Source organism: Lagenorhynchus albirostris, chromosome 20 (genome assembly GCF_949774975.1).
Source record: "Lagenorhynchus albirostris chromosome 20, mLagAlb1.1, whole genome shotgun sequence".
Lineage (NCBI taxonomy): Eukaryota > Metazoa > Chordata > Mammalia > Artiodactyla > Delphinidae > Lagenorhynchus > Lagenorhynchus albirostris.
The window spans coordinates 34,005,568-34,018,676 of NC_083114.1; the positions used below are offsets into that span (position 1 = coordinate 34,005,568).

General features: G+C 41.1%; 1 protein-coding gene across 11 annotated transcripts in view; it reads left to right on the forward strand.

The window, feature by feature from the left end:
• The window catches only part of TADA2A (transcriptional adaptor 2A), a 47,264-nt gene extending 35,344 nt beyond the window's left edge, over positions 1 to 11,920 (forward strand). For 10 of the 11 annotated variants that reach the window (XM_060134135.1, XM_060134138.1, XM_060134134.1 and 7 more), the window contains 6 exons: positions 2,442 to 2,552; positions 4,292 to 4,363; positions 6,385 to 6,517; positions 7,317 to 7,360; positions 9,493 to 9,566; positions 11,080 to 11,920. In XM_060134135.1, the coding sequence (XP_059990118.1) occupies positions 2,442 to 2,552; positions 4,292 to 4,363; positions 6,385 to 6,517; positions 7,317 to 7,360; positions 9,493 to 9,566; positions 11,080 to 11,265 (620 nt within the window). In that variant the 3' untranslated portion in view covers positions 11,266 to 11,920. The remainder of the gene's footprint in view (positions 1 to 2,441; positions 2,553 to 4,291; positions 4,364 to 6,384; positions 6,518 to 7,316; positions 7,361 to 9,492; positions 9,567 to 11,079) is intronic. The other variant, XM_060134141.1, reaches the window with a different exon arrangement.
• The last annotated feature ends 1,189 nt before the right edge of the window (positions 11,921 to 13,109 follow it).

Consider the following 13,109-nt stretch of genomic DNA (forward strand, 5'->3'; position numbering starts at 1 on the left):
TTTGGCGATAACCTATGCTGGGCGGAAAGAGTCTCTGTACTTTTTCTTCTTCTACACTGTAGAGTTTGTTCAGAACATAAGAATGATGATATCATAATAATTGCAATATTTATATATGTTTATAATAGTTATATGTCACAAGACTTTTTTTTGTAAAAGTACCTAATGATTGTGCTTCACATGCTAATTGATAGAATCTTATAGGGTTTGACAGTCTGTGCCAGGAGGGTTCAGGTCAGCCAGTCTTGGGTTAAGTATCATTTAATAGAGTCATGGTCATAAGTAGGTTACATTATATGTCCTTTACTTTTTCACTTTCCATTACATACATTATGGTGTTTTGATGATGTCACTTCTAATAGTTACATAATATGTTGTATAGATATATAAATATATAATGAAGTGCTTAACCTGTCTTTTATTATTAGATCTTTAGCTTATTTTCAGTGTTTTTCTAATCATTATAAATAAAGCTAAGGTAAACTTGTTTGTGAATAGAGCTTTGTCTGTATTTAGAATTGTTTTTTTAAGATAGATTCCCAGAAGTGGAATTAAATAGGTCGAAGAATATGATTATTAAAAATGCTTAACACATGCTGCCAGATTGTTTCCTAAAAGATGGTTTTATCAATTTATATTCCTTCTAACAGTATGCAGTATTGCCTATTTAACCTCGTCCTCATCGAGAGCTGTGGGTTTGCAAAAATAACCCAAGGTCAGATCTCCCTTGCCCTTTCTGTAGACAATAATTGGTCACGTTCTGATAGCCACAGTAGTGGGTTCCTTTGTCTGAATTCCTGGGCTTTCCACGATAGGTCAGTAGATTTTAACCATTACATAGTAGACCTTGACTCTTGTATAAATTCTGTTCTCAGCTGGTGGACAGAGGTCAGTTTAGCCTCTTTATTCTTTTAACTGTATTTCTTACATACAGAGCTGAAAGGAAGCTCTGTTGCTTCCGAGAAAGAAGTGGTATGTGCGTTGTGGTTTGAGAGGTCTTCAGTTGCCATTATACTGAATGTACATGTGACCTTAATATGTAGGTATAGGAGTTTTTTTCATCAAATTAAAAAGTTTTACTCCAAATGTTTCTGTATTATCCCTATAGAGGGGGACGAGGGGTTTGGTGGTGAAAATAATCAATTTGTGGCTGCCCATCAAATCAGCTCCTAGAATTTGTGGGCAAGAATTTCTCCTGCAAAGAAAGAGATTCATCTGAAAAGAGAACTTGATTTAAGTAACTGTCATAAGTGATAGCCTGAGAGTGGACAAAACTAGCCTAGTTACTCTTATTGAAATGACTGAGTAGCAGTTCGAGAGTTCCTGGCCGCTCCAACCTATCAGTTACTATTGGTGGGTTTTACTACCCATCTTTTTTGCTGATAGCTCTTTTTATTAGAAATTTGGTCAGTAGTGATCCTCAAAGTTGCTGACCCATGTGGGTATCCCAAATGGCATATTTGACCCTTCGCTTCCATCATAGTTATCAAAATATAACTTCATTAGTAGTACAGTAAGTTGTGGTACCTAATTAAGTTTAGAGAAAGGCAAAATGACCCATGTAGAAAGTGAAGAAATAAATGCCTCATTTGAGGATATGTAGTTACAGAGATTTTTATTTTTGGTGGAGCGTGCAAGAGATCACACTTTTTCCAGGCTAATCTACCTCTTCTAGATGAATTAGTATGTCTGCACTTCCCTTGTTCTGCAGAAGTTATTTTTTATTTTTTTAAATTTATTTTATTTGTTTATTATTTTTTGGCCGCATTGGGTCATTGTTGCCACGTGCGGGCTTTCTCTAGTTGCGGCGAGTGGGGGCTACTGTTAGTTGCGGTGCTCAGGCTTCTCATTGCGGTGGCTTTTCTTGTTGCAGAGCATGGGCTCTAGGCGCGTGGGCTTCGGTAGTTGTGGCGTGTGAGCTCAGTAGTTGTGGCTCGCAGGCTCTAGAGCACGGGCTCAGTACTTGTGGTGCACGGGCTTAGTTGCTCTGCAGCATGTGGGATCTTCCCGGACCAGGGCTTGAACCCGTGTCCCCTGCATTGGCAGGTGGATCTTAACCACTGCACCACCAGGGAAGCCCTCTGCAGAAGTTAATACCAGAGATTTTGCCCCACATTTTTCTGAGAACACACGACCTAATCATCTTTCCCATTACTGCCAGTACTTCCTGCCCTTGTATAGATTAAGAGGCAGCAAGGTGTGGAGGTCTCCAGGGTGCTCAGCAGTGCAGATGCTCTCCAGTGATAACAACCTCTCTGTGTCATAGTCACTCTGATTCTCTTATCATTATGATTAGTGTGCTGCATTCTTAGCTTTCCAGTTTGCTTCCTGTCATTGGTAAGTTAGTCATATGAGGTTAGGAATAATGTTCTTCCATTTTATTTCTTGTAAAAAAAATGCAGAAAACTTAGAGATCTTTATATTCTTTACTTTCTCTGTAGTAATGGAACGGCGGTATCCCAAGGAAGTCCAAGACCTTTATGAAACAATGAGGCGATTTGCAAGGATAGTGGGGCCGGTGGAACATGACAAGTTCATTGAAAGCCATGCATGTAGGTGGTTTTTTAACCTTGAGCAAATATTTGTGTGTGTGTTTTTATATAAATAGTAGAGATAGTGCTGTGTTTTATGTGAAGTTCTGTAAATAAATAAGTGGATTTTTTTGTATTTCTTCCACTTTATTACTATGAGATTAATTTGGGACTTTGGGGGTGGGAGAAAAGAGCTTAAAAAGCCTAATGGCTTGTTTTCCCCTCAGATAAACAATAGTTTAGTAGTTTTTCCCCCTTTTTATTATGGGAGTTTTCAAATACATGCAAAAATAGAGATCATAGTATAATGAACCCCATGTGTCCATCACCCAACTTCAGCAGTTATCAACACATGGCCAATCCAGTTTCATCTTTACCACCCACTCCCCTCCCATACTCAACTGGATTATTTTGAAGCAAATCATATTATTATTATTATTTTTTTTTTTTGCGGTACGTGGGCCTCTCACTGTTGCGGCCTGTCCCGTTGAGGAGCACAGGCTCCGGATGCGCAGGCTCAGCGGCCATGGCTCACGGGCCCAGCCGCTCCGCGGCATGTGGGATCTTCCTGGACCAGGGTACAAACCCGTGTCCCCTGCATCGGCAGGCAGAGTCTCAACCACTGCGCCACCAGGGAAGCCCTTGAAGCAAATCATATTATTTTGTTCATAATTATTTTAGTATTAAAACTAGTTTTTTAAATGGGGACAGAGTTGGACGACTCATCAAGATAGTATATAGTACTTCCATCATTTTCTTGCCTTTTTCCCTGAGAGAGCTCTATCTAGTTACCATTTGATTTCTCACTGTAAAAAATTGAAGTTGTTAAGGCAGTAAGGCCTAGACTATAAAACAATCTGGACTGGGGGGCTAAGTCTATACCTTTACTCATGAGAGTCAGGTGTTTGACCCCCAAGTTTAGTTCTGGAAAGGTACTTCATGAAGGCTCTTATCATGTACCCATCATGCAGACATTTCTTGCCTGACACTGTAGGCATGTATCTGAGCCAGGTTGGTTGTCCTCACCAGACACCCTGTTTGGTTGGCATTCTTTGTGTGATTTATCCTGGGTGATTTATCCTTCACTTCCTGTCCCAGTTTGTGCCATCCCTGGTTTATGTGTCACTCCAAAGAACAACACCCCATGGATTGTCCAGGTTCTTCCTTCATCCTCTGTTTCAAAGCACCCAAATTTGAATGTTCTATCACATAATAACCCAAGCGGTGCAACCTGATCTATGTGCTCAGAGGAGGCAGAAATCTTTGATTTATGGAAAACACAATGCTCTTTTGTTCCTATAGGAGAAAAGCTGTAAAGAAACTATCCAGGACTTGAAGCCCAGAGCTTTTGTCCTTCCCTTGCAAAAGGGCCACATCAAGTAATACCAGAGACAGGTTTCATAAAAGAATTTGGTTTTGTGACTAGAGCTTTTAACAGAGAATAAATAGAGCAGGGAAACTTGGTGGTTTAAAAAATTATATTCATTACTTCTGTAGCTAAATGAATTCAACCAGTTCACTATAAGTTTTCTAGGAAGCAGCTGGAGACAGAAGCCAAAAGACAGCTGGAGTACATTTTTGTCAGCTTTTGGGTAAAATTTCTAATGAGATATTAGCAACAATTAGGATTCCCCAAATGGAATTACCCAGTCTTTTATAGAAGGCAGAATTACTGAAAATATTCAACAGTAAAAGTGCTCATTAATGTTGATTTTGTTTTTCCAATTTTTCTCCTTTGTTGTTTTCGGGGGGATAAACAGTGGAATTCGAACTCCGAAAGGAAATCAAGAGGCTCCAGGAATACAGGACAGCAGGCATTACCAATTTTTGTAGTAAGTATGCTTAAGCTACACGCTAAATCAGAGGGCACGTCTTCCAAGCACATAGAGGGTGTCTCTGTTTGAGGTGCCATGGAGTTTTTTTTTTTAAACAAGCTTTCACATTTCAGAATGAGTTTTCAATCTTTCCCATAAAGTTTCACCTATTTAATCCTTATAAACTACCATTATATGGATTATCTGAGGTGAAATAAAAGTTATGACACAGAGAAAAGAGAGATGCCGTTTTAGATTTAGGATTCCGTTGTGGCCTCTGAAAAAAAGGATTTTGTATTCCAGTTTTTAGCCTCAGCCTTTTTAAATTTAGTGATGCATAGTCTGATCATTCTTATTAAGGGAGCTTCAGCTGGTTCTAGGCGCTTGCATCCCAGTTACTTGAGGTAGTGATAATTATATTCATAGCAGTAACAGTTTACCATGCACCAGGCCCTACCCTGTGCACTTCACCTGGATCGTGTCATTTAATTCTTGTAACAAACTTATTGTTATTTTCATTTAATGGAGAGACTAAAGTTTAAAGTGATTAAGGAGCTAGTTGTAGTAGAGCCAGGTCATAAGGGAAGGTAGTGTGTGTTAGTAGTTAAGAGCTGAGGTCTAGACTTGGACAGCTTGAGTTTGAATTCTGGCTGTTCTTTCACCAGATCTATAATTCTGTTCATTTCAATTTTCCAAGTCTCTTAGAGTTAGTATGAAGATTAAATTAGAGGGACTTCCCTGGTGGTCCAGCGGTTAAGACTCCGCGCTCCTAATGCAGGGCACCCGGGTTCGATCCCAGGTCAGGGAACTAGATCCCACATGCCACAACTAAAGATCCCGCGTGCCGCAACTAAGACCCAGTACAGCCAAACAAATAAATTAAACAATTTTTTTTTTTTAAAAAAGATTAAGTTAGAGATAATGCATGAAAACATAGCACAGTACCTGGCACACAGTAAATCCTCAGTAAATGGCAGTTTCTGTCATTTTGTTGTTATTGTTGGAATGATCTTCGGCATTTCCTCCTTCTTGCTGTTGGTTGAAAGCTGTCACCCACTGCTCACAAGAAGTAGCCCTGTGGGTATAAGTTCAGCCTACTGTAATGGCTCTTTATTTCTAACAATGGAAACGGTTTACAAAATGAAATTTTATGTGGGGCACTAATCCATAGGTAAGATAAAAGTAGAACTACTTTGGTTGAAGTCTGATGGTTCAGGTCATGTGTGGAGCACAGGACCACTGGTATGTGCTGGTGCCCTTGCTCTTCCCCGTAATCACTGAGATATTTTCATGGTATCCTGGGCCTCTGTGGAACACTGTTTGAAACCCACTGGTGTGATATTTTGGATCCTATATACATTTGTAACATGTGGAAAACACTATGCAACTGTTTATCAAGATGCGTATAAAGACTCTGATACCAGGTTTGGGTTACCTGATATTGGTTGCCTCTGGGAAAGAGGGGAAAGGAATGGTACTGGTCAATGAGGATTTATTTTTATTTGTAATTCTAACTGGTTTTTAAGGAAGAGTGTATGTGTATAGCACTTGTGTGACTTGGAAAAATATATGGATAGAAAAATACAGAACAGGAAGTAAATATGACAGTGTTAAAAGTTACTTTTAGGGGATGGAAATATGAGGGACTCCTTGTAATTTTCTGTTTTGGGGATTTTTCCCCAAAATGTCTTAAAGGTAGAAAAGGAATAAAAATATTTTTATTTCTTGTCAAAAAAGGGATTTCAAACTAGGGGAAATGACTTTGCTCTTAGAAAAATGTGGAAGCAGTTTTGCAAAGGAAATTTAAAAATGACTGGGAATTCCCTGGTGGTCCAGTGGTTAGGACTCGGCGCTTTCACTGCGTGGGCCTGGAGTTCAGTCCCTGGTTGGGGAACTAAGATCCCACAAGCCTTGCGGCACGGCCAAAAAAATTTTTAAATTAAAGATTAAAAAAGATGAAGTTTGCTGATGAGTTAGGAAACCCTTCGGTAGTTCTGCTGCATTGTCATTGTAGTCGCAGTGTTTTTTAATACCTCCAGGTGCCAGAACCTATGATCACCTCAAGAAGACTCGAGAAGAGGAACGCCTCAAACGCACTATGCTCTCGGAGGTTCTCCAGTACATCCAGGACAGTAGCGCCTGCCAGCAGTGGCTCCGCCGGCAGGCTGACATGTGAGGAATTACTCCAGGGGGAAGGAGCAACCTCTTGGAGAATTTGGCCTTTACCTGTATTTTCAGAGAATTCTGTGGTCACCCTATCCTACATGGCAGGGCAGTAATAATTGGGTGACCAGAAGAATTCAGAAAATTTTAGCAGGCAGTCTCAGAAACAGTACCACACTGGGCTTCCCTGGTGGCGCAGTGGTTGAGAGTCCGCCTGCTGATGCAGGGGACACGGGTTCGTGCCCCGGTCCGGGAAGATCCCACATGCCGCGGAGCGGCTGGGCCCGTGAGCCATGGCCGCTGAGCCTGCGCGTCCGGAGCCTGTGCTCCGCAACACGAGAGGCCACAACAGTGAGAGGCCCGCGTACTGCAAAAAAAAAAAAAAAAAAAGAAACAGTACCATACTGACAGTTTTGAGAAACATAACTGGCCTCCTAGAATCCTACTTTGCTACTTTGACCTTATTTTTTTTAATTAGTAAATGCCCTCCCCATGCTTTCTTTCTCCCTCTGTTTCTATTGGTATGATTTTCATTGGAGAATCATGTTCCTCTCCTTTCCCCATGAATGGTCTTTGTGATGTGCCAGGCCAAGAACTCTTCTTAACAAATCCAAGCAATTTCCTTCTCTGGAACAGATTTCCTTTCCTAGGTAGTGCAGTTGGGATATCCTGTAAAACATAACACAGTCTGTCTCATTACTTCTCTTCAAAGTAACTGACCTGATAAGTGTCACCCAGTCTCACATGGGCTTTTGGAAATGGCTTTCTTTGATGTGATATAAGTTTAAATTCCTCTTCTTCTCTGTAGTGATTCTGGCCTGAGTCCTTCCGTACCAATGGCTTCGAATTCAGGTAATTATTTTTTAGGCTGGAGCAGGTCTTGATTGTGAAGTTTTCATTCTAGGGGTTATGGTAACCCAGCAATCCCTTCAGCTGTGTGGGAGCTGGGTGCTTCGGCAGAGGAATGATAATTAAGTGTTATCCCAATTTATAAACATAAGCAAGTTTTTAGAATATTCATGGCCAAACAGGACTTTCCTCAGGTTTGGAGTACAAAGACAGGGGAAGAAAGAACTCCAGACAGGTGTTTTCTCTATTTTACCAATGTTCATGGGCAGTTAGTTTACTATGACGCTGTCTACCACAAACTTTGAGATTTGTCTCATAGGGGATAATTAGAGGCTTTGTATCCTATATGAGCAAAGAAACATGTTACTTGCCAGAAAAGTAAGACTTTCTTTATAAGTTGGAGACTTCAGGTATTTCTATTTCTTATCTCTTTGGGTATTTCGTCTTTTGAGGTTAGTTTACAGAGTAAGATTAAGCCATATGCTATCTGGTAATCCTTGGTTCTTGGTAATCAGTGAATGGTAGTTTGGGGTGGTATTAGCTGTAGAACTGTGGTCCAAGATCATGGTGTTTCTTTGCCTGTTTTCTTGGTTATCATTCACCCCTGCTCCATATGGTAGATTAGCCACTTCCCCTGGTTAGAACATACAGGCTGCTCCACTGATTACAGATTGGACTTGGCAAAAAGATGACCCACTTGCAGTTTTACCATTTTTTGGAAGCTTGGAACAACAGACCTTGTGATCCCATTCATAATCTCTCAGATTCAGGATCTAGACAGGGCTCAGAAAAGGCGGCTTTATGGATGATAATTTTTTTTCATTTATTCCTTTGTTTCAAGTAATAATTTCTTAATATTTAAAGGAGAAAAGAGTGTCTTTTAGGGAATAGCCAAGACAGTTAAATCCAAGTTTTTAAGTTTCTTACATCCAACCCCTCCCCAATCTAAATACAGAAATACAAATAACTTAATATTGGCTAATTAAAATGAATGAATGGACATGACCAAGCTCCTCTGGTATTTGTGTTTTCTGAACCATTCACACTTGCTCTTTGCTGCGTCCTAGGTGGGCATTTGCCTTCCTCACGCCCTGTGTTTAGGTTGAGGCGACCCCTTACTCCTCTTCACGCTCTGAGTTGCTCCTAAAGTAATGCAGAGCTGGAAGCCTGGATCCCTGATCGTAACCCAGCCTCTGGGAACTTTGCCGAGGCAGCAAATGATCGTAGTCTCCCTTTTTGAGCATTTAGGGTATGGCTAGGCCTGTCAGTTATGGAGAAGTCCTCATCCCCTTTGTTGATATTACAGAGAAGTCTGTTTTGCAGTACAGCAGGCTGCAACAGTCCATCCCCTTTCTCTCCACCACCTAAACCGGCAACCCCCATGAAATGTAACGTATTGCCCTGAATTTTCTTTTGTTTAACGCAGTCCATTCATTCAAGTATACGTTCAAAACAAAACCAAAAGGTTTTGCACATCAGGCTTCCTATCCTGGGCAGTGACCTCATGCTTGGGTTTCTTTCTCAGGTATGTGAGTTCACCTCAGCCTCTACTTTGCCATAGAGTGGCTCATTCCTCTGTTTAGATCTTTCAGGTAAACAGGGCTACTTTGGAAGGAACAGATATTCCCTCACGTAATAAATAAGGGCCTTTTGCTGGCCTGACACTCTGCCTTTGATCTCAAGGCGAATGGTACGTGGTTAATTACCATGTTTGCCTTGCACTGCTGGCAGAGTGGCAAGGGTTAGGAAATGTCTCTCGCGCAGAGTTGTTATTTCCATTCATCAGCTGTCACGGCAGGCAGCGTATGACCTTTCTTAACTGGACGACATCTGGGCTGTAGATTTTAGAATCTCCTACCGGTTTAGGAAGAATAGCCATATTTGACACTGAGGTATGTGTGATTATATGTGTATCTTATCAGAGCAGAGGGCACATGGCTTACCGTTTTTATTTTCAAGTGAACATTGGGATACCTGTGTTGCCAGATAAACTGAGGCCTGAGGAGTATATATACAGCTATGTATAGTAATCTTGTACCTAACTGGCCTGACTGTGGTGAACTTTGTTATACACTTTACACCTGAGGGACTGTCACTCTTACGAAATATATGCCTTTTTCTGTCTATATCTGTAGGTAGACGAAGTGCACCGCCCTTGAACCTCACTGGCCTCCCTGGCACAGAGAAGTTGAACGAAAAAGAAAAGGAGGTAACAAAAAGAAGGGGAGCTGGTTAGAAGAAAGAGAGTAGGGGCTGGTTATTCATTGAGTTGTCATTAAAAACATGTTATAGGATCAAACCCGTTTTGCTCTGTTCATGTCACACATGTGCATGTAACAGCTCTAGTCCATCCCAGAGGCCTAGGTGCTAAAGAGCTGACCTCAGCAGGTCCTTATCACCCAGCCACCATTCATCTCCTGAGAGAAGAACATATGAGATGTAAATCTAAATAATAGCAACTATCATTTATTGAGCATTTACCATGTACTAGATACTGTACTGTGCTTTATGTCAGTGAATTTAATTTTTTTCAAACTTAAAATAACTGGTATATGAAAATGATTATTTCCTATTAGAGTGGGCATTTTCAGAAGTTCTACTGTTATTCCAACAATATGACCATCACTTAAAAGATTTTTGAAGTGTCTCCATAGTATGTGTATAAGCATAAAAGAGGAATTCATCATCATATATAGTCACACATTAATTTTGATTAAAAAAGCCATGACCTACTTTTCTCTTACATTATAATCACCGGATGTGTCTTCTTCATATTACTTTTGGCCGTTTCTAAACTTTAAATCCAGCCTCAAAACGGTCATCATCAAGCGTTTTCAAAAGAATGTGCCGCAGCTCTCAAGTCCATTCCAAGAGAGGATCCTCTTTTGTTCCTCGTGTGCTCCTTTCACGGTTCCCAAGATCAGTGTCTTCAGCTGCCACTCTGTATCAGTAATTCAGGTCAGACAGTAAGGAAAAGTCATGGAGTAGGCGCTAGTATTAGTCTTTTATTTTACCCGGTAGGAACAGTAAAGATTAGTTTGGGAGTAGAAGGAGGTGTATGTTATATCCAAGTATTGCTGAAGAAGTATTGCCATTCTGAATCAAGGGTGGAATGGCCTGGAGTTTCAAGCAGTTTTTATCCTTACCCACAAAGTGGTAACCTCAGGCTGTTCATTTCTGGATAGTGGCAGGTGAACTGGAATCGAGCCAGGTTTCTAGATTTTTTAGCAGTTAAAGCGACCTCTTAGCAAGGTCTCTATATCTCTTCTCCCTCCAGAGTAGGAAATGTAATCACAAAATCAGGGACTAAAGATTTAATGCCGATACTAAAAATAATGCGATTCATACTTGGGAACCCAAGTATCAGCAGCCTCACCCGCACGGTGCCCTGTGGCTCCTCCCTGACTGGCTGAGCTGGAAGGTGCCGGGCCTCTACTCCACACCGCTCCTCAGGACACAGACTTGTATCCCTGACAAACCCAGGTGAGCCAGCCGATAGGTGCTGGAGCTCTCCCGGCATCACACTCTGCCTTTTTCTGTCTGTCTTTAGAGAGTATTCTCTCCAAAGAAAAGACAAACTGGTATGTGATCTAGCCACCAGCAGCTCCTATAAATAGTTGGAGGTTGATGTCACTCTTTAAATTTTATTTTGGCTATACCTGCTGGATTAAATTATGAGAATGACAGATGTTAATGTTTATTAAATTTGCCATGTCTTGCAGCTCTGTCAGATGGTGAGATTGGTCCCAGGAGCCTATTTGGAATACAAATCTGCTCTATTGAACGAATGTAACAAGCAAGGAGGCTTGAGACTGGCACAGGCAAGAGCGCTCATCAAGATAGACGTGAACAAAACCCGGAAAATCTATGATTTCCTCATCCGAGAAGGGTACATCACTAAAGCCTGAGGCTCTCCGGGCCTGGTGGGCCAAAGGACAGTACGGGCATTGTGGAGTTTTGTTTCTGAGCTGAATTCTCCTTGTAAAAAGAGGGGAAGAACAAAGGAAACCTTAAGTTGTATTAATGTCTACTTTCTTCTCCACCCGGCTTTAAAATACTCCTGTTGTTGGTATTGTGCTGCAGAGTTATGTGCTAGATAAGCTATTATTAATTGTGTGTGGGCATTCATTCCTAACACCTCTTGTAACTAAAACAAGAACCATAGTACCTCACATCACAGTGTTGGTAGAAATAGAACTAAACCAGTCTTTAGTCCCAGGAGTCCAGCTCAGATCCTTGTACTTGCTTGGGAGGTTGGTTTTCTGATTATCTGTTTTGCCTTCAAACATTACAGACAGATTTAAAATAAAGAGGTTATAGAGAGAGAAAGCTTTCTCTTTCTGTCTGAGGATTCTTTTAAGCTGACAACTTACGTTTATGAGCAAAGAGGAGGAAAATCTCCCCATGATGGTCTTGTCCCAAACCGCATCTTCAACTTTAATGTCTGGCTTTGTAAGTTGAAGTCTGGCTGTCTAATCTGCAGTAGACTTTTGAGGAGGTGGCACTGGATATAAAATGTCTCTTATTTTTAGAATTAATGGATTAAAAATGTTTTGCTACTTACTTTGTGGGTGTGTCAAATATTCTGGTAACTAAAGCACACTTAGGGGGTTGGATGCACGCCTCATCACGCTGCGTTGTCTCTGGTAACATGTGTGTCCTGGGCTCACCCTATTCTAACCCTTGGCTTCCCTGGATACCAGACCCCTGAGGATGGAGGTGATGCAATTAACCTCAGTGTTGCTTAGATTAAGACCTGAACCCTAATTTCTCAATGGTGAAAGGCTAGCCTACAATAAGAGCTACTTGTAAAACAAAAGGAAAGCCTTTTCATATATGGAACTCACTAGATATGAGGGTGAGTGACCCCACCACATCTGAAACTTGGTCCTCAAATCTTTCTGCACAATAAGAAGCCAAACTCAGAGTCAGGGTTTTCCCTTTTCTGTTAGAAGCAAAGTTTTATAGAAATACTTCAGAATCTGCACAAATTACCTCCAGTAGCTGACTGATTTCTTTAATTCTTTCAACATTCAAAATATCTAATTCAAATATTATATGCTTTGTTGGAAGTATCTGCTCAAACTTCTTGACTGCTGAAAATATGCATGCAGTTTGCTAATAGACTTCATCTAGGGGATAACGAATGAAAAGGAAACTCGTAGGATCTGAGGGAAATAGAATAAAGGACTTCAGTGTTTCAAAAGGGCGGCTTGTGGTTTTCTTGATATAGTCCTGTCTCTTAGAAAACGTATCCTACCACCAGCATCACCCTGAGTTGCTTATAAAGGGGTTGCCTCTTATCCTTGGAAGACAAGTCCTGTTCTAAAAGTGCATTAGACATCTGTGTCAGGTGATGTCTGCTGTAGTCTGAGGAGTCCTTGATCTTGATTAAGGAAGGCTTCCTGGGAGAGGTGCACTTCTGAGGCAATGATAAGACGGAGATGAGAGAAATAAAATGGCAGATGGAAGTGGGAGACTGTTCCAGACGTAGTAGGTGGAGGGTGATGAGTAAGGAAAACAGTGCCAAGAGATTTAGCTGGCTAGTACACAAGGAGCAGCTGCGGTGCTTAGGGCTGGGAGGATGGCGGATGGCAGGACAGTCTGATAGAAGCCCTGGAACAAGTTGAAGTCTGAAAAACTGACTGGCGAATCAGTAGATTGGATGAAGAAAATGGCATTGTTGAAAAGAGTGACAGAAAAATAAGGCTATAATTTCAAATGACTGGATTTTAGAAAGGAGGATTACTAT